The sequence below is a fragment of the Vicugna pacos genome, chromosome 6 (assembly GCF_048564905.1).
Source record: "Vicugna pacos chromosome 6, VicPac4, whole genome shotgun sequence".
NCBI classification, from domain to species: Eukaryota; Metazoa; Chordata; class Mammalia; order Artiodactyla; family Camelidae; genus Vicugna; species Vicugna pacos.
The window spans coordinates 33,680,905-33,706,214 of record NC_132992.1 but is presented as its reverse complement, the minus strand read 5'-3'; the positions used below and the strand labels follow the sequence as shown (position 1 = coordinate 33,706,214).

The 25,310-nt window shown below is 46.5% G+C and overlaps 5 protein-coding genes across 13 annotated transcripts; 4 read left to right on the top strand and 1 right to left on the bottom strand.

Annotated features, from left to right (window-relative positions):
• TINF2 (TERF1 interacting nuclear factor 2) lies at positions 1-5,095 on the top strand. 4 transcript variants are annotated; one of them, XM_031678875.2, is made up of 9 exons: positions 1-529; positions 672-776; positions 896-997; positions 1,077-1,184; positions 1,280-1,376; positions 1,541-2,003; positions 2,090-2,157; positions 2,265-2,356; positions 4,822-5,095. In XM_031678875.2, exons 1-9 carry the CDS (start codon positions 338-340, stop codon positions 4,906-4,908), a joined length of 1,314 nt encoding a protein of 437 aa, XP_031534735.1. In that variant the 5' UTR covers positions 1-337; the 3' UTR covers positions 4,909-5,095. The 4 variants fall into 4 exon arrangements, with proteins under 4 accessions (XP_031534735.1, XP_031534736.1, XP_006217349.1 ...); XM_031678876.2 differs by lacking the exon at positions 4,822-5,095 and adding an exon at positions 2,487-2,780 and having other exon boundaries at positions 1,541-1,748; XM_006217287.4 differs by lacking the exon at positions 4,822-5,095 and adding an exon at positions 2,487-2,780.
• On the bottom strand, positions 3,178-9,760 carry GMPR2 (guanosine monophosphate reductase 2). Of its 4 annotated transcripts, none has more exons than XM_006217284.4 (10): positions 9,533-9,760; positions 9,027-9,147; positions 8,767-8,886; positions 6,544-6,627; positions 6,232-6,405; positions 5,288-5,369; positions 5,090-5,196; positions 4,855-4,897; positions 4,024-4,183; positions 3,178-3,817 (listed from the first exon to the last, which is right to left on the bottom strand). In XM_006217284.4, the coding sequence occupies exons 2-10, from the start codon at positions 9,111-9,113 to the stop codon at positions 3,628-3,630; spliced, it is 1,047 nt and encodes a 348-aa protein (XP_006217346.1). In that variant the 5' UTR covers positions 9,114-9,147; positions 9,533-9,760; the 3' UTR covers positions 3,178-3,627. The 4 variants fall into 4 exon arrangements, with proteins under 4 accessions (XP_006217346.1, XP_015105850.1, XP_072818957.1 ...); XM_015250364.3 differs by having other exon boundaries at positions 9,584-9,753; XM_072962856.1 differs by lacking the exon at positions 9,533-9,760 and adding an exon at positions 9,302-9,510.
• A 143-nt stretch (positions 9,761-9,903) lies between these two features.
• Positions 9,904-19,150, top strand: NEDD8 (NEDD8 ubiquitin like modifier). The gene is made up of 4 exons (XM_006217282.4): positions 9,904-10,126; positions 17,880-17,927; positions 18,096-18,178; positions 18,781-19,150. Exons 1-4 carry the CDS (start codon positions 10,109-10,111, stop codon positions 18,875-18,877), a joined length of 246 nt encoding a protein of 81 aa, XP_006217344.1. The 5' UTR covers positions 9,904-10,108; the 3' UTR covers positions 18,878-19,150.
• Positions 19,151-19,284: 134 nt separating this feature from the next.
• On the top strand, positions 19,285-21,369 carry MDP1 (magnesium dependent phosphatase 1). 3 transcript variants are annotated; one of them, XM_006217280.4, is made up of 6 exons: positions 19,285-20,003; positions 20,116-20,176; positions 20,248-20,358; positions 20,697-20,804; positions 20,900-20,985; positions 21,160-21,369. In XM_006217280.4, exons 1-6 carry the CDS (start codon positions 19,967-19,969, stop codon positions 21,249-21,251), a joined length of 495 nt encoding a protein of 164 aa, XP_006217342.1. In that variant the 5' UTR covers positions 19,285-19,966; the 3' UTR covers positions 21,252-21,369. The 3 variants fall into 3 exon arrangements, with proteins under 3 accessions (XP_006217342.1, XP_015105854.3, XP_072818960.1); XM_015250368.3 differs by having other exon boundaries at positions 20,900-20,995; XM_072962859.1 differs by lacking the exon at positions 20,697-20,804 and having other exon boundaries at positions 20,900-20,995.
• A 272-nt stretch (positions 21,370-21,641) lies between these two features.
• On the top strand, positions 21,642-25,263 carry CHMP4A (charged multivesicular body protein 4A). The gene is made up of 6 exons (XM_006217277.4): positions 21,642-21,917; positions 23,297-23,446; positions 23,533-23,710; positions 24,120-24,234; positions 24,404-24,539; positions 24,961-25,263. Exons 1-6 carry the CDS (start codon positions 21,887-21,889, stop codon positions 25,017-25,019), a joined length of 669 nt encoding a protein of 222 aa, XP_006217339.2. The 5' UTR covers positions 21,642-21,886; the 3' UTR covers positions 25,020-25,263.
• Positions 25,264-25,310: the final 47 nt, after the last annotated feature.

Below are 25,310 nucleotides of genomic sequence, written 5' to 3'. Positions count from 1 at the left end.
CCACTCCCAGCCTTTTCCGGAGTAGGGAAACCGGTCGCAGGGCTGGAAGTAACGTAGCCTTCGGATTCGAGACAGCGGCGGCACTAAGGCAGAGCGGCCTGGTGCCAGTGGAGCTGTCCGTCTTCTTCATTCAGCCTCCAGCCCGAGGTGGAGAAAACCCCTAGAATTCTGGCGGCCTATGGGAGGGCGCAGAGTCGGGTCGCGAAGTATCCAGCGCAGACAGAAATAGCGGAGCCACTGAGGGCCACCGAAAGCCCCGCCCCTAGGAGGAGTCGGGAGGCCTCCGGGTGGAGGTAGGAACCCAAAGGGACGGCCCTTGGGGTTGAGCCCGCCGGCCATGGCCACGCCTCCGGAGGCCGGTCCCGCAGCTCTGCGGTTCGTAGCCGCTGCCAGCTGGCAAGTCGTGCGCGGACGCTGCGTGGAGCATTTTCCGCGAGTGTTGGAGTTTCTACGATCCCTGCGTGCTGCTGCTCCTGGCTTGGTTCGCTACCGGCACCATGAACGTCTGTGTATGGGCCTAAAGGCCAAGGTATTGGAGTCAGTAGGACCTGGTAGAGGGGAAAGGGGCGGGATGCGAGGACCAGTCCTGGACCGACCGCTTGGGCGTGGGAGTCGTTGGAAAAGGGCAGCTTGCCCCGACATGGGGATTCTGAGCTCAGTATCCTTCACAGCTGGTGGTGGATCTGGTCCTGCAGGGCCGGCCTTGGGCCCAGGTTCTGAATGCCCTGCATCACCACTTCCCGGAGTCTGGACCTGTAGTGCGGGACCCCAAAGCTGTGAGTAGTCCCTGGAACAAGCCCTACCTCGGTTAACATTTGGTGCAACAGAATTGCTCCTTCTCTCGGTCACTGGATCCTGGTTCCCTGAACTTCTTTGCCTTCCTTACCCTCAACAGACGAAGCAGGATCTGAAGAAGATCTCAGAGGCCCAGAAAACCTTTTGTCAGCAGGTGGAGCAGCTTGCAGAAGCCCCCATTGATTTGGCTTTGAAGCTACAGGTGAGACTGGCTGGTTTGGAAGCTATGGTGTAGCTGTTTTCGTTAGTCCTCTTCTGACCTGTTTCTTTCCCTCTTGCAGGAACTTGAACAAGAGTATGGGGAACCCTTTCTGGCTGCCATGGAAAAGCTGTTTTTTGAATACTTGTGTCAGCTGGAAAAAGCACTGCCAACACTGCAGGCACAGCAGGTTTTTGAGGACAAAACACACATAAGGGCAGAATTGGGGTAGGGGGTGGCATGTATCAAAAACCGTGGTCTTCACGCCTTTGTCCCTGTCCACAGCTTCAGGATGTGCTGAGTTGGATGCAGCCTGGAGTTTCCATCACTTCTTCTTTTGCCCTGAGCCAGTATGGCGTGGACATGGGGTGGCCACTTCCAGGTACCAGGACTGTCTAGGAGAGCTAGGAATTTGGGGGGTGGAGTATTTAGCCTGACACCTTTTGAAACAGCCCATTTGGAAGGGTTACATGGGCCTGAGGCACAAGAAAGCAGACTGAGTTGATGTGTTAATACCTTTATAAGGAGCTTTGCTTTCTTTTTCAGCGCGCTCTGCTCCTGATTCAAGGAACATGACAGGGCCCAGGGAGCAGAGTCCTCCTCAGCAACAAAGAACAGCATGCCAGGATCATCTGACAAAAGCCAGACCTAGCCTACACCTTCCTCAGGGACCAGCCTCAAGGAAGCAGCCGGAAACTGTGACTGGCCACCAGTTCAATCTGGCCCCTCTCGGCCGGCGAAGAGTCCAGTCCCGGTGGGCATCCACTAGCAGAGGCCGTAAGGAGCGCCCCACCGTCATGTTGTTCCCCTTTAGGAATCTGGGTTCACCAGCCCAGGTCTTGTCTAAGCCTGAGAACAGGGAAGAACATGGGACACACACAGCACATCCAGCAGGGGCTGTGGGCACAAGAGCAGCCTCCGCTGCAAAGTCTAAGAGTCCATCCAAGACCCTGGGGGGAAGGGAGCTGAAGGAGAACCCAGTTGATTTGTCTGCCTCGGAGCAAAAGGAGTGAGTAGAAGAGCTGCTTCTCGCTACTAGCAGCACGTGCCCTGCCTGCTCTCCTTTCACCCTGTCTTTGCTTATTCCCACCGCAGGAACTGCTTGGATTGCCCCATAGACCCTCTGAGGTTGTCATTATCACCACCTAGGGCCAGGAAGCCAGGTAGGTATCCTGAGTCAGGACTGGGTCAGACAGCCTCATCTCTTGGGGACTCCTGGGGGTCTGTGTTCACCTAGAGGAGTGCTTGGACTCTGGTTTCCTCCCTGCAGTGTGTCCTCCATCTCTCTGCAACTCTGACATTACCATAGGGGACTTGGTTTTGGACTCCGATGAGGATGAAAATGGCCAAAGGGAAGGAAGGGTAAGTAGGAAGGAATGGAAAACTGGGGAAGCGGATGAGCAAAACAAGACAGAAATGCACATGCTCCAGAATACAAGGGCCCAGGGCATGTTTCAATGATGCTAAGTTCTCCCTGCTCACTTCTCTGCAGGATTCTTTGGGAAACTATCAGAAGACAAAGTTTGACACCCTGATCCCCACCTTCTGTGAATACTTGCCTCCTTCTGGCCCCAGTGCCATATCTGTCCCTTTCTGTGACCACGTAGACAGTTCTGGGCTCCTGTGATAGGACTGGAGCGCCCGTGGCATTCTGCCTGTCTTCCTTCCTCCTCAGCTCTGCACGCAGTTCAGGAGGAATCAAGTGGAAGCCCAGGCTTGGGCTGCCTGACCACACTGCTAAAATTATTTTGTAATGCTTGATAATTAAATCTTGGATTTGTTAAAACACTGTCTTGGTGTGAAGGAGGGGACCAGAGGCTTCTGTAAGGTGAGTGTAGGTCATTGCTTAGGAACAGAACCGGCCACTCCAGGGCTGGAAGAATCTTTTTGCCATTTCCTTCCTTTCGAAAGTGTCGTTCAGACATGCCCAAAAGGGTTACCAGGACTGAGAGTCTGGAAGAGAAATTTCCTTTTGCTATTCTGAAAATATGACGTGTGTCCTGATGCCAGAATACACTTTGGGAATTCTCATGCTGCCAGGGTACCTGGAGGTGGTGGCACAGAATGGAGATATTTCATGGGGAAAGTCCTCACTGTCCTTGACTCCACTGGGTCAATGCCAACTCCACTTGCCCTGGAGCAGCAGCCAGATGCAAGCCTTGTGCAAAAAACTCCAGAATCTATAGGCATTGGGATCTCGCTTTATTGAGGTATTTTAAATATGTAAACACTTCTGAGCTTGGTAGCTATTCAAAGATCCTGTTTAATAAAATCTGATTAACAAAACATGATTCCAAAAGCCTACCTCTTTCAGACCAGGGCCAAACAGAACAATTACGTATGAATTAGCATCTTTTCCTCTTAATAATCTTCAGGATGCTGGGTCCCCAGATTCCCATTTGATTACCTTACTTCATTTTTCCCAGCCTCCCTTCCTTGCTTCCTCCCAGGGAGTGCCCTGGGCATTTTGCGTGTGCAGACAGAGAATTACAGAATTACTGCCGGAGCCCTCGGGAGAGAGAGAGGATATGAAGTGACCGAGTAATAGCCATAGAAGCCAGGATGGGGCAGGGGCCCACTTGGCAGCCCTGTGGTGGGGTGCTGGCACCCTGGGAGGGCAGAACTGCTGGGGTCTAGCTCTCGTCACTGAAGATCGGATTCACCTGCTGGGTGACACGGATGAAGGTAGTTCTCCGGCTCAGCTCCTTCAGCTTAGCTGCTCCCACGTAGGTACATGTGGAGCGGATGCCTCCAAGAATGTCTCGAATGGTATGTTCCACCTCCCCTTTAAAGGGCACCTCCACTGTCTTTCCCTCCGAGGCCCTTCGAGGAGGAAAAGCTTTCTTACCTTTCCCTTCTGGATTCCTTAAGCCCAGTGACTCTTCCCCAGTCTCTAGCATTTAGCCCAGTTCACTACTTTTCTTCTGAGACCTGTACCATCCATCTTTCAGTAGCCATGACTTCTGTCCCCACCCTACTTGGAAAGTCACGCTTTCCAGGAACCCTCAGCTTCTGGCCTCCACACCTACCTGTACTCAGCCACACCCCCAGCATACTTCTTCATGGCCATTTCAGAACTCATTCCGTAGAAGAGCTTGTACTTCTTGCCATCTCTCTCGATGAGCTCGCCACCTGACTCACTGTGCCCAGCCAGCATGCCACCCAGCATCACGAAGTCAGCCCCTGCCCCTGCCGGCACCAACCAGAGGGGAGAGAGATGAACCTGGCTCCTGTGCCCACATGCTCACCCTGCGAAGCAGCTTACACCAAATTCTCAGGCATGATGATTCCTGCACCTTCCTGTTTCCCTAGCTGACCCACAACCCAGTGCACAGGCCCGCTCTGCCCAAGCCTCTATTCCTCAATGGGCCTGACTTTTCCAAGAATTTAGAAAGAGCCTCTGGAGATGCCCTGCCTGGCTTCTGCTCTCCTTTTTGCTGCTTTCACCATTGTTTTGTCGCCTCTTTTTGTACCGTGCCCAGAGGCTCACTTCAAGTGTCCCAAGAGCAAAGGTCTCCAGCTTTAGTGTGAGCAAAGATCACCTAGGAAGCTGTGGAAGTGCAGATGTGCAGCCCCCTCCCGGAGCCAGTTTCTGTGGGTCTGGGTGGGGCTCAGGCATCTGCATCGCCCAGCAGTGCAAGGACGGTGCGGATGGTCCTAGCCCACACTTGGAGAGTCTGTATCAGAGTCTTGGGATTTCCCTGCTGGCTTGCCCCAGGTGACACCACAGGCTTCTGAGTTACTAGTCATAAAAGAATCTGAACAGCTTTCTTGGCCTTTCCTAGCCTGATCCCAGACCCTCAGAGGTGACTTGTCCTCTTCTACAGGATCCTCCTTCCATGTCCTCCCGACGTCCTTACCAAAAGCCTTGGCCACATCCCCGGGACAGCTGCAGCCTCCATCCTGCAAAGTAAGGAGCACTATGAAGAGACAGCGTGGATCTCCCAAGCTCTCTAAACAGTGTCCCAGTGGCCCACCTCAAAGCTGACAGGAACCCAGGAATCCTGATTCACCTCTACCAGAGCCTCTGGACCTGGCAGAAAACCCAGCTGTTTGGCAGACTCATAAACCCTGCACCCTGCCGTGGGGCCTTACAGAAATGATATGGCCTTTGAGGCCATGAGCAGCATCTGCACACTCCATCACTGCACTCAGCTGTGGATACCCCACTCCAGTCTTCTTCCGGGTGGTACACACAGAACCTGAGAAGAACATGACAAGGATGAGAAGGACGTTCTCCATGGTGTTTGCCACTGAAGGGGGTAGCCAGTGGTCCCCGATGAACCAGCTTACCTGGTCCAATCCCCACCTTGATGATGTCAGCCCCGGAGAGGATCAGCTCTTCCACCATCTCTCCTGTTACCACGTTTCCTGCCTGGGACAGCACCATCAAAACAGAGTGTTCTTAGGGTCAGAAACAGAGGAGGTGCAGTGCTTCCAACATTATTACAAAGAAAGGTACCTGGCTTCCCTCTACTGGGCCCTCTGAGGGCTTTTAGACAAGCCACTTCAAAGGACTCTGCTTCCCAAGCTGAGGTAAGAGGGTGAGTGGCCAGTGTCACTGTCATACTAGGGTAAAGCTGGGGTTCAGCTGGACTGAGCTCACATCTGATTTACAGTAGATTTCTCACCCCGTCCCTGCCAGAAGACCCAGACACATCCTGTACTTAAGCTGTTATGTCATGAAACCTCTGGCTTCAGGAAAAGGGGAAAGACATGGTAATGAAGGCTGAATGAATACCATCTACACAGTTATATTTGCTGTTGATGGGCAGAACAGAGACCCCCTAAATGCTGTGAAGAGAATGAGGCCTTGGCATCACTCCCCTAAGCTTGTAAAAATAAATAAATAAATAAATAAATAAATAAATAAACAAACAAACAAACATCATTTCATGCAACCCATTTAATATGACTGTAGTATCTGTCCATTTCTGTGGGCAGATGTCTGTGTACCAGAGGTATGTGCAATGCATAAGTGTTCCATTGTGGATTGGTGAATGATGTCGGGTGCTGGATTTAGAAAGTGCTGGATGTCTCAGGGGTCAGAGAAAACTGCACTGGTCAATAAATATTTAAAGTATGGAACCATGGATGACTACCCAGTGATAGGAATTAAGTGGACTAGGAAAATCGTAATATAGCAGAGGAGACACGTACTGATGTAACAACATGAATTGGCAAGAAAGAGTGGAGGAAGGAGAGGGATGGACCAACTCCAGGTAACAGAAACGTACCATGATGGTGTGTTCAGGGAAGCGCTTCCGCACATCCTTTACAAATTCAACAAAGTGTTCGGAATAGCCATTGGCCACATCCAGGCATATGTATTTCACCTGGGGAATAGCTTCCAGGATCTGTTCCAGCTGCTCAAAGTCCGAAGAGCCTGTGCCTGAGCTGGCAGCCAGATGCTGTGAGAGAAACAAGACCATCGGCATGTCAGAAGTGACCTGGCTAAGTAGCCAATGGGGGTGGGGAGTAAGGGTTGGTCCCCAGGAAGCTGAGCAAAGATTCCTGGAAGACTGGGATAAGGAAGGGATCAGTGTTACCTCAAGACAGTCAGGATTCTGGCTAGCAAACTCTTTCCACTGCTCAAGGCTGTAGTGTTTATGGACAGCAGTGAAGAGGGAGAACTGGGGAGAAGAAAGAGCCATTAAAAAGGAGAGAACATTGTCAGAGTCTCTTTTTCCAGAAATACACCATTATACTATTCTACCTGAGGGATGAAAGGACTGAAATCTGGAAAGAGCAACTTGAAGAAGTCAGTGGTTGAGCTGGGATTTCAGTTTAACCACTATTCTCTCTACAAACCCAGCAGGGCTTTTTACTGTAAGCTAGTACTTGTCAAACAATCCCACCAAAGTACTAAGTAATCTGGATTGGATTTTACCTGCCAGCCCGTACAGTGCTTCTGACTTAAAAGGTGACAAGGGCAAGCCGTTGGTACAGTGGGACAGACAGTAGACGAGAAAGAACCGTGAAAAGGCTGGACGGAGCCAGTGTCTGCCTGCAAGGTCTTGGCCCCTCCTCCTATGGTAACCTAGTACTGAACTAACCTATTTTTGGTTTCTTCTGATCCATTTACCAGCAGTAATTCAGTGAGTCTAAATGCTCACAAAATCACACAGGGTAAGGCCTTAAGATTAACAGAGCCATTAAGGTGCTACCCTTTCTCCATCTCCACTGGAGTAAAAGACACATTTTCTTGAGACAGGACCAACCTGAAAAGTCTATCTCATTCCTTCTATTTCAGTCAGCCAAGTTCAAGGATATCATGACTCACCAGACTTGTACTCCCTAGCTCAGCAAATTATAGGCAACATCCCATTTGAGAAAGGCATCCAAAGGCCGCTGTGAATGCTGGCGCTTGTGCTTTAAAAGTACAGACATGCAAACGGACAAGAGACAGCAGTTGACTGCGACAGCACAAATCTTGGAACTAATGAGAAATCCAAGGGAGTCACATATCAGCCAGCAGTAAGGAAGTGCAAATGCTGTACTCAGAGGTCATCACCAACACTACCTTGCTAAAGCCAGTACTGAATTCTGCTTTCTCAGCCACATTCTGCCATCAGCATGCTGATAGACAAAGAAGAATCACTCTAGGAGGTCAGCAGACCTTGCAGATATAGCAGCACAGGGTGGCATGATAAGCATATCCAATTACACACCAAGCTAGAGATCTAGAAAAAGATCCTTGTTGGCATCCAACCTTTTAATTATTACTGTGAGACTTGGCTCTATCTCTAAAATCGGATTTCTTCAGCACTCATCAGCAGTAATGAAAAGCCAGTCTAAACATAAAGCATCAAGACAGTCCCAGCAAGGTCCGTATATTACAGGGCATCTGTTAACACTGAAGTCAGATTCACCATTCTTTTAGTGGACAGGCCAGGTGGGCAATGGGCAACAACAGGATTCCTAAGCAGTTGATAGACGGCAGGAGAAACACAGTACTACAGCTGCATAACTATAAACCTTAGAAAAATGACAGCAGACATTCCACAGACTTACAGCAATCAAAAATAGAGAAAGGGAGACGCAGTCCAGAAGACAAACAGAGCCACAATTAGCAGCAGACTCCATCAATCAGGGCTACATGGATTAACCAGAAGAGTGTATAAGTTCTCAGGATGCCCAAAGTAACTATCTACCTTCTCAGCTACAAATACAGAGGTAGGTAACCTTACAGGAGCAGTATCTTCCATTCTGAAAGTGAACAATAACCTGTATTTAAGAAACACACATTCCATTTGGGGCACATACCTGAACCTCCCAGGGACCTAGGACTTAAAGAAGAGGAAGATTTTATTAAAAAAAAAAAAAGCATGAAAGAAAATAAGCTGCTTCTCTCCAGGATCTTCTAGTTAGGAAGTTTTGAGGGCTCAAACTGTATTTAGTTTCTGGATTAAAACAGTGAATACTTAGTATCCTAACAATGGTGTAAAGAGGGATGCATGTGATTTGGAGAGGGTGACCTGGGTGGTGGGAAAAGTTGGCAGGATATATTACTGCTGGACAGGAGAAAAGGGAAAGTTTTGTACATGTATTTGAAAAATGAGGGCAAAACTTAGCTTTGAATCTCACTAACTTAGATGGCCTTTTGACGTTATTAGGTAAAGGGGTTTTAGTACTGCAGAAAACAGTTAATTGGAGCATCCTGACTATTGACTGCCAGGGTGGACCTGGGGTGGGGGTGGGGATGCACATACCTCTGCAGTCAGCCATCAAAACTGGACACCACTGAGGAAATGACATGAGGGAAGTCCTACCTTACAGAGAACCTTGGCCATCTCAAAGGTGCCCACTGTATCCATATTGGCGGCAATGATGGGGATCCCAGTGTACATCTGCTTTGAATTCCGAAATGAAAAGGATCTTGTGAGATCCACCTGCAGATATGAACAGGAAACTGAGTATTTCATTCACCCAAAAAACAAGTATTGTAGGAGGGCAAGAGCCAGGAATTTTCCCAGAACTGGCCCACCAGGAGCTTGGGATCAAGAAAGAACAACTAAGGAAGCAGGCTCACCTCACTTCGAGACTTAAGGGTACTGCGTTTGGGCCTCAACAGGACATCCTTGAAGTCCAGTTTGACGTCATTGTCGATGTGAGGCATGGCAGGGACCTTGGGGTAGCAACGAATCTGAGGGCTGGAAGGTAGGAAAAGCCAGGAAAGGGTAGCTTAATCAATCTCTCCTTTGGCCTTAATACCACGTTAGGACTGGCGGCAGGGCCCATCCCTTGCTTAAGTTTCGGAAGATTGGGGCATTCATCGGCCGAGGCACAGTCTCTCAAAACGGTCACCTCGGACTCGTCCCGTAGTTTCAGTTACTCTTGGTGTCTCCATCCTAGGTACTATTTGTTGGGAAGAAGAATTGGGATGGGATCCTGAGTGACCCTAAAAAGGTGCATTCGTTACCCCATTACTCTTGTTTTCCCGCCCCTGCAAAGGGCAGTTTGGGGGTAAGAGGCAGATTTGAGAACGGGAAGGAATGGTGGGGTCCCATAACCAGCTTCCGGGATAGGGGTACTCACTTCCTGTCGCCGTAGTCCAGGTGGCAGTTGACCGAAGCTCCTCTTACTTACCAGCTAGCCTCGCGGAGACCCGCTGAGCCTTGTGGGCCACGCTAACAGGTTCCGCTAATTGCAGGAGAGAACGATTAACCGAGGAATTCTAGCTTCGGTAGCGGTCTTGCGAGGCCTTCTGGGTAACAGAGTTCACACACTGAGGATGCCATTGGATCCGAGGGGCAGGAGACTACAACTCCCAGGGTGGGATGCGCGGAGCTGCCCCTGGCATGATGGGAGAAGTAGTTCGTTCCACTAGCCCCGGCTCGCTAGGGACTCTCAGAATCGCAGAGGCGTCAACTCTGCTGTAACTAAACGGACCTCCTCCTCCTCCTTTTTTTTCCCCCTTTTTTTACGACGCCAGCGAAACGAAACGCCTTTCGGGAACCCAGAGAAAAGAAGAGGGGCGCGGGGAAGGAGGTGGAGCCAGACAGTGACCCGGAAGCAGAAGTGACTCACAGGCGGAGTGCTGGGAAGCGGGATCGGCGACCGCAGCGGTAGAAGCAGCAATTTATCTGTGTGCAGCCCCAAACTGAGAAGAAGATGCTAATTAAAGTGAAGGTGGGAGCACCTCCAGCCTTGCCAAGACGCAGTGGTACTAGGCTGGCCGCTGTGCCTTAAGGGAGAAGCGGGGAAGGGAAACCACGCCTTTCCCGAACCTGGAGGGGGCTGACAGCCTCGGGGCTCCGCGCGAGGGGTGATGGGAAGTAGGGGGGCCCGAGAGGGCTTTGAGAGCTGGGGGCTGGCCCAGCTAGACGACCCCGGGGTCTCTGATGTTCCTGCTTTCACTCTAGGACCGTGGCATGACCCAGAAGGAGGCCGCCTTTGTCCGGGGTCTCGCTGTATTCGAACCCTCGCGGTCATAAAGAAGGCCTAGCAGCGGCTTGACCTCCTCTTTCGGATTCTTAGAATAAGCCCTGTTTCTCCATCCTTCATGCCCAGGTTACCTGCTTCTCCCAGCCTCTAACGTAGGCTCCTGCGAGCACGGCACAAAAACATTAGCCTAGGGAACTGGGGGCTTCTCAGGGACTAGACTGTGAGCTTTTGCTAGTTGTCGCCAAGGCGTAGTATCTCAGCCGGCCTTCAGGAAACCAAAGCTGGGATTGTGTTCAGTCAGCACCTGACTTTCTGAGCCATCATCCTGGACCAGCCTCACTTCCTTGACTGAGGCAGGTTAGTTATCAGTGCCCTGGTACTTGATACTAGCAGTGAAGTTTCCTTCATCTCCATCTGAACTCCCCTGGTTCTTCACCAGTTCCCAACCCATATTAGTCTTGTCTGCTGTTTCCTCCTTTGTACCTTCAGACAGAGAGAGAAAAACTAACAGTTGATGCAGTGCAACATGAGTGTACTTCTTTTTTTTTTTACTGCTAATTAAGTCTGTTGTTATTTCATCAGCTTTTTAGTATATTTACCATGTATAATAGCTGTTAACCTCTTCAGTCCTTCTGAGCTACCTCTTAGCTAAGGAAAGATCAAGCAGCATGTTACAGGTCATTGTTTTCGAATTTTGAGTAGTGACTATAAAAGATCACTAACGTAAAATCAGTTTAATAAGCCAATGGGCCAGACGCAACAACAACAAAAAAAGAAAGATAAAATATAAATATCAGGATATACTTCTGGGTAAGGGTACTGTTTTGTGAAATTTTTATTTTTGTTTTTATGTGTATTACATACATATATATGTTATTAGTTCATATGTATTTCTCAATGTGGGTCACTGTCCAAGAAGTCTGAGAAATCTTAGCAGATGAATGCTTTTATCTTTTAGATACATATGGGTTCTCATATCCTTTTAGTCTAAAGAAGGGGTTATTACTATACTTGTGTTCTGTGTTTCGTAAACATTTTAAAAAATCTTAACCTACACACAAAATTTTTACCTCATGATCCTGTACAAACACAAAATAACTGTGTGTTATGTTCCGGTATTTTGAATTCTATTCCTAGTTAATTTCATAACCCACTGATGGGTTGAGACCTGCAGTTTAAGAAAATACCTGTGTTCTAGTTGGCTTCTCAACTTAGACATGAGTAAGAATCACCTAGGGATCTTGTTAAAATGCTGATTCTAATTCAGTGGTCTGGGTTGGAACCTGAGATTCTGCATTTCTAACATGCTCCCAAGTGATGCTGATCTTGCTTATCTGGAGACTACACTTTGAGTAGCAAGGTTCTACTTTCTTTGAATCCATTTTTATTTAGTACTTGTCTAAAACTGTCAGTCTCCTTGCCCAAAACACTTCTCTTTCCATTTTCAAATGGGTTTCTCGGTCCATCTTTCTTTTTCTGTATGTTCAACACTCTTGAAAGCAATTAGCTGGCTGTGAATTACTTAACAATTGATATTTTTTTTTAGCAGGGTTTCTTTGTGAATTATTCATTCTTCAAATGTTATTCTCCGTGTAGCTGGCTTGTTCCCTATCTCCTTCTGCAGTCCTTTGTGACTAAATCCCTTGTCAACTAAAGAAAAAACACACAACATGAGAGGTGTGAATTCAGTTTTATTTGGGAACTTACTGAGAACTATAGCTTAGGAGACAGCCTCTTACATAGCTTTGAGGAATTACTCCAAAGAGGTTAGTGGGGGAGGTCAGCATATCAATCAAGCACATATCTCGGTAGAAGGTTCCTGCTAGTCAAGAGGAACAGACATCTTAGTTAATGGTTTTAGTGCTTCTCTGAGTATGGGAAGATACAAGAATTTGGGTTTATAAAATTTTTTCCTAAAAATATCTAACTATTTAAGGCCTGTTCTGCCAATTTTCCCAGAGCACAGAGTGCCTTATTCATCAGCTCCACCCTGAGCTCCTTCAGGCTGGGTTGAAGGTCAGTGACTGCAGTAGCTAATGACTTAATTCTTGTAGAACCAGATGGGAAGTGACATTCTTTAGTTGGCACTCTCCTGATTCAAATCTTCTCTTGATACCTCATCTCTCTCTCTCTTTCTAAAATTAAATACATCATCTTCTATCTTAAGCCCTCTTTCCAAAGCTCATCTCATACATTGATCACATCAGTCTACCAGGTATCTGGAACCCAGTTCTTTATAGAGTCGTTATTCTCGTATAGAACCTAATTTTTCTTCCAATACTGATACCTCATTATGCTTGATTTTCTTTCCATTCCAGTTACTCTTATTCTCGTCTGGGGTCTCATTGACTTATGTCTTTATTTCTCTGGGATACCTGCAACAAGGTCTTCCTTCCACCCTACCCTCCTAGAGTTTTGAGTCTACACCAAGACATGGTATGCAAAATCAGAGTGTACATGTCTTCTTTAAAGTTCTTTTTCATCGTATTACTCCCTAACCTCAGATCCTACATTGATATCCTCTTAGCAAATTACTTGGGGCAACTGTCTTTACCATCTAAGCCCCAGTTTTCTCATTCATGCTTTTTTAAACAAAATAAAACACAAAATTCTTAAAGGTTTAGTTCAAGGAGTCTTTAATAACAGTATACACCCGTGTAACCACAGGATCTAGAGCATTTTCACCCCTACCCTTTGAAAGTTCCATAGGTTAGTTTTAGAATTTCATAAAAATGGAATTGTAGAATATATAATTTCTCGGTCTGGCTTCTTTCACTCAGCATTATGTCTGTTGTTGCATCTGTAATTCCTTCTCAATACCTAGTAACATTGCATTAGATGACTGTATCACATACTTATATTTGTTTATCCATTCTCGTATTGATGGACATTTGGGTTGTTCCCACTTTCTGGCTATTATGAATAGCCACAATGTTCTGTGATCATTGTCTTTTTGTGGGCTTATGTTTTCTTTTCCTTTGGATAAATACCTAGGAATGGAATTACTGGGTCACATGGTAGATATATGTAACTTTAAAAGAAACTGCCAAACAGTTCTCCAAAAGGTTGTACCATTTTACATTCCCACCTGCAGATGAGTGAGCATTCCAGCTGCTTTGCACTCATTTTTATTTTAGCTATTATAGTGGGTATGGAAAGTTATCTCATTCAGGTTTAAATTAATCACTATCGATGTTCCCTCACCGCAGCACTTTATCATTGCACCTTGTATTTGGACAATAATATTCAGTGTGGCATTTCCTTGTATATTTTTTTTTCTATTAATTGTATGTATTGTCTCCTGGTTGCAAATCTTCACTTGAAAAAGATTTTTGGCAAAGACTGGATCACTTAAATTCTTTTATATCGCTTCCCATGCCTAAAGCGGAATGTCGTGCTTAGGTTCTTCGTAGAGTAGCTTTGAATGTACCCCCGGGTCTCAGTGACCAGGTTTGAGGGAAGAAACCCAGTGTGACATGATCTTTTAAAATTGACTATAAAGCATATCTTTGAAAATTGTTCAGTTATTTTAAAACAAATTTAATTTAATAAACATATACAACAGCAGAGAGAAGAAATAATGCACCCTCTAGTTGAAAGAACTACATCTTGTGGCCAGTCTTTTTCTATTTATACTCGCCAACTTTCCTTACCTGATGTTTTAAGAAACAAATCCCAGATGGCATAGCATATGTTATTTGTATATATTTTAGTATTTACCTGTAAAAAAGAACTTCTTTTTCTAATGTAACTACAATTATTACACCTGAAAAATTAACAGTGGTTTCTCACTATTGTTGTCTCATTTGTGTTTTACAATTGAAATTTCCAGCTAGGATCCATACATTGCAGTTGGTTGATAAGTATTTTAGGCCTTTTTAAATCTGTAATTCCCCATTACCCCCTTTTTCTCATGTTGAATAATCTAGGTTGTTAGTCCATTATAGTTTCCTGTAGTTTGGATTTTAATGATTATATCCCCATGTTGTCTTTTAATATATTCCTCTTTCCTCTGTATTTCCTGTCAGTTGTTCATAAGATCTAGAGGCTTGATTAGTCTTTTATGTCTGTTCATGAGTGAGAATAATTCATAAGCTGTGTCGTGATATGTACTTCTGTCAGGTCGTTTTGCCTTCTGTGATGTTAATCATGGCCTAGATCCGTTATTTCCCCCTCTTTGGAGGTTACAGAATTGAGGGTATTCTAATTTTAGTGTTGCTTCATTTATTAGCTGGAATGCTTGAGCAGCGTCCAGTACGGTGGCCATTAGCCCACATGAGCTATCGAGCACTTGAAATGAGGCAAGTGAGACTGAGGAATTGAAATTTTATTTCAGTTATTTATCTTATCTGTATTTAATTTTAACTAAGTTAAATCTAAGAACTGAAACTTTATTCAGTTATTGGGAAACTTTTTAACTTGTTTGGAACAAGTTGGAAATGTAAATCTACTTTTTCAACTGTAAATTCTGAAATTTAAATACAGATCAAGTATTTCAGATGAAAACCTGACAGCTGAATTGAGGTGCGCTGTATGAAATACACACAAGATTTTGAAGATTTGGTCAGAAAAAAAGAACATAGAATATATTAATTTTTATATTGGTTACATGTTGAAGTGATAATATTTTGACTATATTGGGTTTAAGAATATTAAAATTAATTTTACCTTTTAAAAATGTGGCTCTTAGACTATGTAGTATTGTATGTGTGCCTTTCATTAAGTGTCTGTCGCTAATGGTCAGTGCTGCTTTACAGAGTTGTTTCCTTTTACTCTCGTCAAGGACATTGTTTAAAATTTTTTTTCTCATTTCAATATATTCATGGTATTAATGGAAAATACAGAAAAGCACAAAGAAAATAATTAAATCACCCATAACCTCAGAACTCAAGGTAAAAGCACTGATGTCTATGTCCTTTCAAACTTTCTTGAAAGCATATAAATACATGTGTGTGTTGTTTTTTGTTTTGTTTACAAAGTTGGAATTCTACTGTTATTCTAAACATTATTTGAGGATTGTGATTTTCCCTGTGTGTTTGTACCATAATTTATTTAACCCTGAATTGTTTGATATTTAGATTGTGTTTCTAGTTGTTCAGTTTCAAAAGGCTGCAGTGACCATTCATTCATAGGTATATTTTTGGACATAGAATTGTTTTCCCAGAGGTGTTGTTGCTGGGATATGCCAGATCGCTCTCTGGATACATACATGGGTTTCTACAGGCAGTTTCAGAAACAAAGGGCCAGTCGTAGAGTTTTAGATTTTATAGACCAGTAATTTTTTTTAAACGTCCTAGGGTCCAAGCATCTGACTCTTACGAGAGCAGTTCTAGGCCTTCTCTTAGAGTCTTCGGTGCTCTTTTTAAATTTTTATTATTAAATTAGAAGCAATATTTGCAAATATTCATGTGATAAAGGAATATATTTTTACTAGAAATTTAAATAGAGAGTTAGCTTTGATAAACCCTCCCCTTAGTCCTACTTCCTCTCTCAAGGATAATCACAGTTTTAGGAGATTAGTGTACTTTTAACCCTTTCTTCTATACTTGTATGCATGTGGGTATCTACATACAGAAAATAGTACATATTCATACATTCTTTAGATCTTTCCATGTTAGTGTGTAAACTGTTGCATAATAAATAGGTCATTCTATGGATATACCATAGTTTAATAGGTTTTTATTAATAGGCGTTAAGCTATTTCTAATGTTTTGCTTTTAGGAAACCTCACATGTTCCTCTTTGTATATGTGCTCAAATTTCAAGTTTTCCTCCAGCTTAGTTACCTAAAAATAGAATTGTCTAGTTATAGAATCTTTGCTTTTAAAGTATTAAGAACAAGAAGGTGAAATAATTTGTGGACAACATGGAATTGCATACTTTTCGTTTTGTCAGTTAAGAGCCTTAAAAAAATACCATATATTGTCACTGTCATTTCATAAAAGGACATTTTCACGCCTGAATATAGTTTCATGAAAATCTCCCTGCTGTCGTCGTTTTTCTCATTTTACCACAGACTATTGAAAATTTTCACACAGACCAGCTTGGGTTGGGATGGAAACTTGAGAATCACTGTTGTAATTCATTCTTTTGCGTCCAAACAGATTAATCTATAGGAATTACTCATGCATTTTTTTTTAATATCCTTAGTACTGAACCAGTTTTGTGGTTGAGAAATTAGGTCCTACTTTTCTTCATGCTGGTCTTTGTAAATAGCATAAGTAGAAACCAAATATTATTTTGTGAGTCTTCCATGGACACGTACTCCTAAGATGTATTGGGTCCAATAATACTGGGTCTCATTTCGAGATCAGCCAGACTCGGGCAATACTGAGGAGAATGCTAAATAAAACCTCAGGTTCTGGGGCCAGAGAGTCTGTGTTTGGACCCATACTCTCCTTTTGACTTCATTGGTATGCTTTTTAACTTGTCCAAGCCCCATTTTCCTCATCTGTGAGTGGTGATAGTAGCACATAGCTCATAAATACTCGCAGGATTAAATGGATTGACGCGTGTAAGACACTGCATAGTTTCGGACTCCTGGGAAGTGTTCAGGCAATGTTGGCTGTGATCATAATATGATCACTGGTGTACTTAGCCCTTCCACAGATATTTATTGACTACTTATATGTCAAACGCTGTGCTTAGTGTTTAGATTAGGGAGATGAACAGTCTCTGTCCTTTAGGAAGTTGGAGTGTAGGTTGGAGAGTTTGACACTTAAACAACTAGCTGTAATAGGTATTAAAGTGCACTGGGGACAAGTCATCAATCTTAAAGGGTCTCTTGAAGGTTTGAGAAAGAGTGAAGGAGGGCATGACAACAGGAAAAAGAGCAGAAGCACCATGCATTTGTGGTCTGGATAACTGCAGACTGTGGATGGAGCTTTTAGGAGCAAAGATGGATGGGAGATTAGATTGGATGAAGCACAACATGAGTGTAAGTATTGTGTTTGGATATCAGCAGCTCTTAGCCTATGGAAGAAGTCAGGAAGACCAGAGCTGCAACTTAGGATTTAGGTAGAAGTCTGGAGAAGATATGGGAGAATAGAATGTTGAATTTTAACATTACTTAAAAAGCTGGTCAGAGGTGATCTCTAGTGTCCTTGAGAATTCTTTGAATTATCTGAATGTTAATTTCTAGCATTGGTACATAAAGCAAGGTCCTTCTCACCTAAAGGAATAGTTTCCTCAGGACAACTCTCATTGCTGTCTTATTCAAAGGCATTACAGTATTCTCATAGATTCTAGTGGGATGGAGGTAAATGACCTGTGAGATTAAGAAGGTCACGTGGTTCACAGAATCTTGCCCTTTCAAAGTTGTCCACAAGCTAAAAATGTCTGAAACTGGGTATGGTCACTTCTGACACCTCAGATCAGCTTTGCTGAGAATGTGCATTTCTCAGAAGATAGTGGATCCCCAGAGACTAGGCCAGGATGTTTTACCTAGGAGAGAAATTGTGTATCGGGCCATAGGACTCATGAAACCCTTGCCGTTTCAGACGCTGACTGGCAAGGAGATTGAGATTGACATTGAACCCACAGACAAGGTAATGTACGCCCAGTACCTCTCCATGCCTGTCTCCCTACGTGAACATTTGTTTGGATGTGCTGATGAACTTAGACCTTTAGCTCTCATGCCATCTGCACAGTTCTTGTTCTTTCCATTTCCACGGTCCTACCCACTTAGCAGCCCCTGACTCCTTGTACCTCTAAAGGTGGAGCGAATCAAGGAGCGCGTGGAGGAGAAAGAGGGAATCCCGCCACAGCAGCAGCGGCTTATCTACAGTGGTAAACAGATGTGAGTTTGGAATGGGAATAAGGGCGTGACAATCTTACGTGCTGCCAATGAGGATCTAGATGCTGGAGGTGGAGCAGGCCTGCCTCTTTTTTGTTACCTCAGACTCTTTGGCGATTTGAGGATGCTTAGGAGCCCCTTCTCAGAATAAGATTTTTGCAGACATAAACTAAAATGCATAGAATTACAAAAGAAACAAATTATATTGAAATAGAGTTATCAAACTACTAAAAAAGGAAATCTGTGATATAATAATCTATGTGCTTCTTCATTAATACATTGAGATCCAATGGTGGGTATAACAACTACTATACTTCCGAAATATTTTCAGGATGCCTACAAATAGTTGTGATATGATATTAAAATACCTAATTTCTGTTGTTAACAGGTTACCCATATTGCTAACACCAGTGCAGGTTTTTGCCTGTGTTCAAAATTGAAAGAAATAACCAAATTTCAGCTAGGTGTTAGTAAAAAGTAAAAGTGTAATTTTTTTTTCTCATCTGAGTTCATAAATCCCCAGAGAGATCCATGAAACCCAGGTTAAGAACCCTACTTAGATTATATTTCTAATGCTTTTTTTTTTTTTTTGCCTCTTCCTGCAGGAACGATGAAAAGACAGCAGCTGATTACAAGATACTAGGTGGTTCAGTCCTCCACCTGGTGTTGGCTCTGAGAGGAGGAGGTGGTCTTAGGCAGTGATGGACCCCCCTCCATTTTACCTTCTTACCCTGTCGCTCATAATGAGGCATCATATATCCTCGCACTCTGTGGGACACCAGAGCCACTGCCCCCTCTCCTGGATGCCCAGTCGTGTGTGTCAGTTGGTGGGAGACTGTGAGGACCCCAGGATGCAGTGTTCCTAGCCCAAAGGGCCCTTGCTGGCTGTTGGGTTTTAGTTTGCAGTCCTGTGTGCTTCCCTCTCTTATGGCTATGTCCCTGGTTGTCAATAAAATATTTCCTGGCTTCCTGGAATCTTTCTTCCATTGTACAAATGTGACTGAAATCAAAATGGACCCAGGCACACACAGTTACACCAGGCTGAAGGAGTAGGACTGTGGAAGGAAATGTGCCCCTAGAGGGGTTATCAGACTCTAAGAAAGCCTACTCTCTGACTGACTCCAGAGCTAACTGTTGGCCTTTCTTCCCAACCCCGTATTAAGTGACTTCATGTTGGTAGCTTAAAATTGGCCATGGTAGAAATATAAGTCAACAAACAGTACAGATCAGTCCTTCTCCCCAAATTGGCTGTTACATATCTATCAGCGTATTACTGACATGGATGGTAGAAACTAGGGGAGTGAATTCTCTCCCATTGTGACCCTACTGGGCATTTGAGCCTGGTTCAAGAAAGGCCTCAAGGACTTTGCAGGCACTACATTCTTTTATGGCTGGAATATTGCTGAGGGCTCTGGGTTCTATACTTTGGTGGAGAGGCTGATAAGGAGAAAGGTGGAGTGAGGAGTGACAAGCTATGATGGGTCACTTTAGGTCTCAGTTGGTGAGATAAAATGAGAGGCCGGTGCCAGAAGAAAGGCCTTCCCTTCCTTGGCTTCTCTAGTTCAGTAGAAGCTGGTCAGGCGCGGCAGGGTGGAGAAGTAAGGGAAGATCACTTGGAGAGATTGAGGACCGCTGTGGTCCTGTGAGCTGTCCTTCCCCTCTCCACCACCAGAAGGCGCTCTTGCGCGGTCTCCAGAACCATCGCACCAATCCCACTTGGCGACGCTCTAGTCGCCGCTTCTCTAAGGACGGCGGGGCGGCCTCGGTGCGCGCATCCTGTGGGTGCGGGTTATGGCGCGGCTCCCGAAGCTCGCGGTCTTCGATCTGGGTGAGGGACCGCATTGGGGAATGTCGTAGGACGCTCTCTTTCCAACCCCCAGTTGCTGCTCTCGAGAACGTGCGCCCTCCCAGACTGAGCCCTCCCCCCCTTCCTCTCGCAGATTACACGCTCTGGCCGTTCTGGGTGGACACGCATGTGGACCCCCCGTTCCACAAGAGGAGGTGAGGCAGGGCTGGGGAGGCCGGGCCAGGCAGGGTCCCGCGGAAGCTGAGCGCACTCTCGCCCTCTCCAGTGATGGAACTGTACGCGACAGGCGGGGGCAGACGGTCCGGCTGTACCCGGAGGTGCCTGAGGTCCTGGAACGGTTGCAGGGCTTGGGTGTACCCGTCGCGGCCGCCTCACGGTAAGAAGAGAGACTGAAAGTACTGTCAGTCTAATGCTGAGATATGTGTGCATGAGGAGGCTTCCCGTGTAACCCCTTGGCTACAAAAATTTAGGAGGTACAAATTTGCAGGTATTTGCATATTTTTCGAATGGTACCCTCCCCTGTGCCTTTTGTTTATCAAACATTGGCTCAGTGCCACCTGGGTCAGACGCGAAGGATATGGAATTGAATAAGGGCCGAGGATGCCTACCCATCCCAGAAAAACAGCAAGTTGATTTCCCCCTGGTTAAATGTACATTCACTTCCAGCCCTGGCCTTCCGCTCTCCTGATCCCATCTTACTACACCTTTTTGCAGGACAGGTGAGGTTGAAGGGGCCAATCAGCTATTGGAGCTCTTTGACCTTGTCAGATACTTTGTTCATCGGGAAATCTATCCAGGCAGCAAGATCACACACTTCGAGAGGTAGGCGGCGATAAGAGTAGAAACAGGGAGAAAGAAGAACAGAAAGGCTGGAGGAGCTAAGAAGCCAGCGTGGTCACCCGTCCTGTCTTGCACAGGTTGCAGCGGAAGACTGGAGTTCCTCTCTCCCAGATGATCTTCTTTGATGATGAGAGGCGGAATATTGTAGACGTCAGCAAACTGGGTACTGAGTGGTGAGGACAGCCATTTGGGGAGTGAGGAGAAAAGGCTCCTAAGAGGGAAGGGGTTAGGTAGATATGTACAGGATGGAGAGTTTGCATGCCCGTGACACCCCAAAAAGGTGAGAGCGATCATGGGGATCCCTGAAGGCCTAATGAAATGTGGCTTTTCTTTCTAGGTGTTACTTGCATTCATGTCCAGAACGGAATGAACCTTCAGATCCTAACCCAAGGATTAGAGACATTTGCAAAGGCCCAAGCTGGACCCTGAAGCCCAATCTTGTGAATGAACCTCATTTGAGGCATAGAACCGCAGGAACACCAGGAGGGCATTTTCAGGTGCATTTGTAAATTATTAAAGTGAATTTCTGTGTGACAGAAGAGATCTAGCCAGTGTGGGTTGTTTCTGCTTTTTTTAGACTGTGACCTGGGGTGGGCGACTGGGAGGTTCCTGGACCGGAGTGTGACGCGTTAGACCGCATCAGGTCCTGCCTTATGAACTTGTGGCAAACCCAAGAACATGATCGCTTTGTACCCATCCATCCCCACCCCTCTCCGGAGCTCTGTCAAGGGCGTGAAGAACTCTTCCACTGGCCCCAAGCAGTGGGCTGCATTACCCGGCACATTAACCTCCAGGAAACAAAGACTTTGTTTTGGGGTGGGGGTTGGGCGGCCCTTTATGTCGTGGGAAACCCAGCTGCCGCTTTAAGAGGAGCACGTGGCTTTGAGGCTGGTGTCTCACACGTGATAGCAGTGGCCTCGCTAGCGCTAGTTGATGATGTCGCCGCGGTGCCCAAGGAGGGATTGGCCGAGGCGGGTCTCGAAGTCGTGAGCCCCGCCCTCCCGGGAGCGAGGCGGAAGCGCGCGGGCGGCCGTGGGGCGGAGGCGGGAGAGGCGAGGGTCGCGATGAGTGGTCTCGGCCGACTCTTCGGGAGGGGTGAGCTCGGGCGAGACCGGTCACCGGGAGGTGCTGGCCGCAGGGGGCGGGGAGAGACCTGGGAGATGCTGTCCCGCAAACCCCGAAGGCCCAGCGAGGCCTTGTCCCGGGCCAGGAGGCGCCGCCTTGTCAGGCTCCGTCTGCCTTCTTTCCCCCACCCTCGAGGGGAGAGTTCGAGGCCCCGGAGGGGAGGAGAGTGGAGGGCGTGGCGACTGTGCTGGCTCCCACTGTTTAGACTTGAGGGGCGAGTTTCTGGCATCCAGCCCTGTCCAGAATACTGGTGCTTACTTTATCCTGGACCACAGGCAATCCCAGCTGGCAATCTTCTGACAATCTGCCTACGTGGTGGGGGAAGACAAGCAAAGTTGGCATTTGCAGTGTAGTGTAGCAACTCCATGATGGAGAGTCTCCTAAAAACCAGGGGCACACTGAACATGCAGGCGTGGCCGGTGATGATCCAAAAAGCTAGAAGTATGCCAGGTTGGGCATTGAGGTGCTCCGTGCAGAGGTAGCTGTGCAAAACAGAGGCAGGAAAAAGTGTGGTGTATTTACGAAAATGAGAAGTTCTGGCTGCCTTGTGAGTGAGTGTGAGTGTGTGCCTGTGTACAGGTGTGTGTGTGCATGTGCGTGTGCATGTACTGAAAGAAGAGGGAACTAGAAGTGTGGATGGAGAGGTAAACAGGGCCAGGTCTGAAGGACCTTGTGTGTCTTGTTAAAGTTTTTTTTTTTTTTAATTTTATCCTGTAGGCAATGGAAAGTATGGAAGGAGTTTAAGCAGGCAAGGACCATCAGATTTTTGTTTTTAAATAAGTCTGTTAGAAGTACAGAAGATGAATGAAAAAATTGAGATCAGATTTTTTTTTCTCTAGCCCCCTGTACTTTGTTCAGTTTGAGCCTGTGGAATCAAGACCTTGAATATCTCCTAGGATAGCAAGTGGAACGGTGATTATAAAAGTGACTGAACTCTGGTGAGGGACATGATCGTGAAGAGGTTATGTATGTGTGGGTGCAGGCAGTATATGTGAAGTCTTTATACCTTCTACTCAGTTTGCTGTGAACCAAAAAAAAAAAAAAGAATAAAAAAAAAGATGGGGAATGACTTGAAAGGTAGGCTGAAATAGCAAAAGAATACTGGCTTTGGAAGTCATACTGCCACTCTTCAATTCCTGTGCAATCTCTTACTGGTTGTGGTTTTAGACAAAAATGTTAACATCTTTGTGCCTGTTTTCACATTTGTAAAGTGGAGATGGTATATTCATTGTTGAAAGTCATTTGGGGGTTAATAATAACAGTCAAGTGCATAGCATGTACTATGCGCTCAGTGATTGCTGGCTAATATTTTTCCTTCATACAATGTGGGCTGCTCCACTGGACTCCAGGGAAAAAGGAGAAGGGGCCAACCCCTGAAGAAGCAATACAGAAACTGAAGGAGACGGAGAAGATACTGATCAAGAAACAGGAGTTTCTGGAGCAGAAGATTCAGCAGGAGCTACAAACCGCCAAGAAGCATGGGACCAAGAATAAGAGAGGTAATGGGGGAGAGGCACCAATTGGGAGGGCCCAGGTGGGAAGCAGGGGCGTCTGGCTCTGATGTTCAGGGTGTGGACTGGGTCAGCTGCCCTACAGGCTTTGCGGAGAAAGAAAAGGTTGGAACAGCAGCTGGCACAAACCGACGGGACATTATCCACCCTGGAGTTTCAGCGTGAGGCCATTGAGAATGCTACCACCAATGCAGAAGTGCTTCGTACCATGGAGCTTGCTGCCCGAGGCATGAAGAAGGCCTACCAGGACATGTGGGTATGGGGGGACGGGAGGAGGGGGCCCGGGCACTGGGGAGAGTAGCTTGTGGTACTTTGAATCCTAAAACCTCTTCTAATGTGAATTTACAGTAGAGATGCCTGTGATGCCTAGACCTCTGTCAGCCTCCTTGCTTGTTGCAAGACGATCTCTGCTGGCTGGGGCATTCTAGGGAGGAAAGATGATTTTCCTCATTTTGAAAGATCCTTCAGTGAAGAGAGATCAGCCTGTCCTCTTGTCATCTTTTAGCCCAGACTTGCCTCTTTATACCTTTCCAGAGATCTCTTACCTGGTAGCCATGGATTTATCAGTCTGAAGCCACAGGCAGGAGAGGCTTCATTCGTGTGAGATGAAAAGGTCGGGGGCGTTGTTACCTGATTTCTGGGCTATGTATCCTGTTCTCAGGGACATTGACAAGGTGGATGAACTGATGGCTGACATCACAGAACAACAGGAGGTGGCCCAGCAGATCTCAGATGCCATTTCTCGGCCCGTGGGCTTTGGAGATGATGTGGATGAGGTGACTGGGAGTGAGGGGATCAGGGAGTACTGGAGAAGGCATGGGACCAGCCAGAAGGAATGCCCGAGAGAATTGTGGGGCAAGTTGGGGGGTACTCCAAAAGTAGTACGTTTTTGGAAGTAGAATTTTCCTTTCTCCTTCTTGAATGGTCTTGTCGTCCCATATCCAGGATGAACTGTTGGAGGAGCTAGAGGAACTGGAGCAGGAGGAATTGGCCCGAGAGTTGTTACATGTGGGCGACAAGGAGGAAGAACCCCCAGTCACGCTGCCCAGTGTACCCTCCACACACCTGCCTGCAGTGCCAGGTACCTGAGGCTGTTCTGTCATCTCAAGGACTTCAGAGGTTGGGACAGATATGGGGAAAAGTTATTTCTCATCCATCCTGCCTCAGAGGATCCAGGCAGAGAGAGTGGCTGCTAGAGTTGCACAGGGTTGTTGACTGCATAAGGGCACCTGACTGAAGGGTAATGGGGACTGAAATCAGGTCTGCGCTCCACTCAGCAAGCTGTATTCCCTGGTTTAGGGCTGCAAATGGTGGGAGAAAGAGGCCCCTTCCGATTTGCGCAAAGGTGCTGTGGGGATCAGGAGCAGCCCAGCAAGGCCACACCCTTAGGTTCTTTGCCAGGAGAGAGAATTCCACCAGCTCTGAGCCTTAGAGCAGGGAGTGGTTGGAAGTTGCTGAGCCTTAACACTTCTTTCTTTCTCTGGGTGTCCTTGTCCCCAAAGCTCCCAAAGCGGATGAAGATGAAGAAGCACTAAAGCAGTTGGCCGAGTGGGTGTCCTGATGAGTCTGGGCTTGTCTACCCGATGCTGCCTTTGTTGTTCGCTTTTCCTTAAGTGCCAAGTGCTCAGCTAGAGGAACGTGAACATGGCCTGGTTGGGAGGTCCTCCTGGGGGTGGTGGCGTGACCCTGCCTGAGAAAAGGGTCCTTGGCTCAACTCTGAAGAGGGATCTTGGTGTGGGAGGAGCCCCGGCTCCCTTGGCTAGCAGTTACAATGCCTCGTTCCCAATAAAACTGGGCAGATGGAACCCCAGTGCTTATACTGCCTTGTGTGCACCTGAAACTTGTCCCCTGG

Coding starts and splice junctions, on each gene's coding strand:
- NEDD8 (XM_006217282.4), top strand. Junction 17,928..18,095: donor ACATTGAACCCACAGACAAG/GTAATGTACGCC, acceptor GTACCTCTAAAG/GTGGAGCGAATCAAGGAGCG. Junction 18,179..18,780: donor ATCTACAGTGGTAAACAGAT/GTGAGTTTGGAA, acceptor CTCTTCCTGCAG/GAACGATGAAAAGACAGCAG.
- TINF2 (XM_006217287.4), top strand. CDS start 338: ATGGCCACGCCTCCGGAGGCCGGTCCCGCAGCTCTGCGGTTCGTAGCC. Junction 777..895: donor TAGTGCGGGACCCCAAAGCT/GTGAGTAGTCCC, acceptor TACCCTCAACAG/ACGAAGCAGGATCTGAAGAA. Junction 1,377..1,540: donor CATGGGGTGGCCACTTCCAG/GTACCAGGACTG, acceptor TTTCTTTTTCAG/CGCGCTCTGCTCCTGATTCA.
- GMPR2 (XM_006217284.4), bottom strand. CDS start 9,113: ATGCCTCACATCGACAATGACGTCAAACTGGACTTCAAGGATGTCCTG. Junction 6,628..8,766: donor TGGCCAAGGTTCTCTGTAAG/GTAGGACTTCCC, acceptor TCTTCTCCCCAG/TTCTCCCTCTTCACTGCTGT. Junction 5,197..5,287: donor CAAGGTGGGGATTGGACCAG/GTAAGCTGGTTC, acceptor TGTTCTTCTCAG/GTTCTGTGTGTACCACCCGG.
- CHMP4A (XM_006217277.4), top strand. CDS start 21,887: ATGAGTGGTCTCGGCCGACTCTTCGGGAGGG. Junction 21,918..23,296: donor CGGCCGACTCTTCGGGAGGG/GTGAGCTCGGGC, acceptor ACTGGACTCCAG/GGAAAAAGGAGAAGGGGCCA. Junction 23,711..24,119: donor AAGAAGGCCTACCAGGACAT/GTGGGTATGGGG, acceptor TCCTGTTCTCAG/GGACATTGACAAGGTGGATG.
- MDP1 (XM_015250368.3), top strand. CDS start 19,967: ATGGCGCGGCTCCCGAAGCTCGCGGTCTTCGATCTGG. Junction 20,177..20,247: donor CCCCCGTTCCACAAGAGGAG/GTGAGGCAGGGC, acceptor CGCCCTCTCCAG/TGATGGAACTGTACGCGACA. Junction 20,996..21,159: donor AGCAAACTGGGTACTGAGTG/GTGAGGACAGCC, acceptor TTTTCTTTCTAG/GTGTTACTTGCATTCATGTC.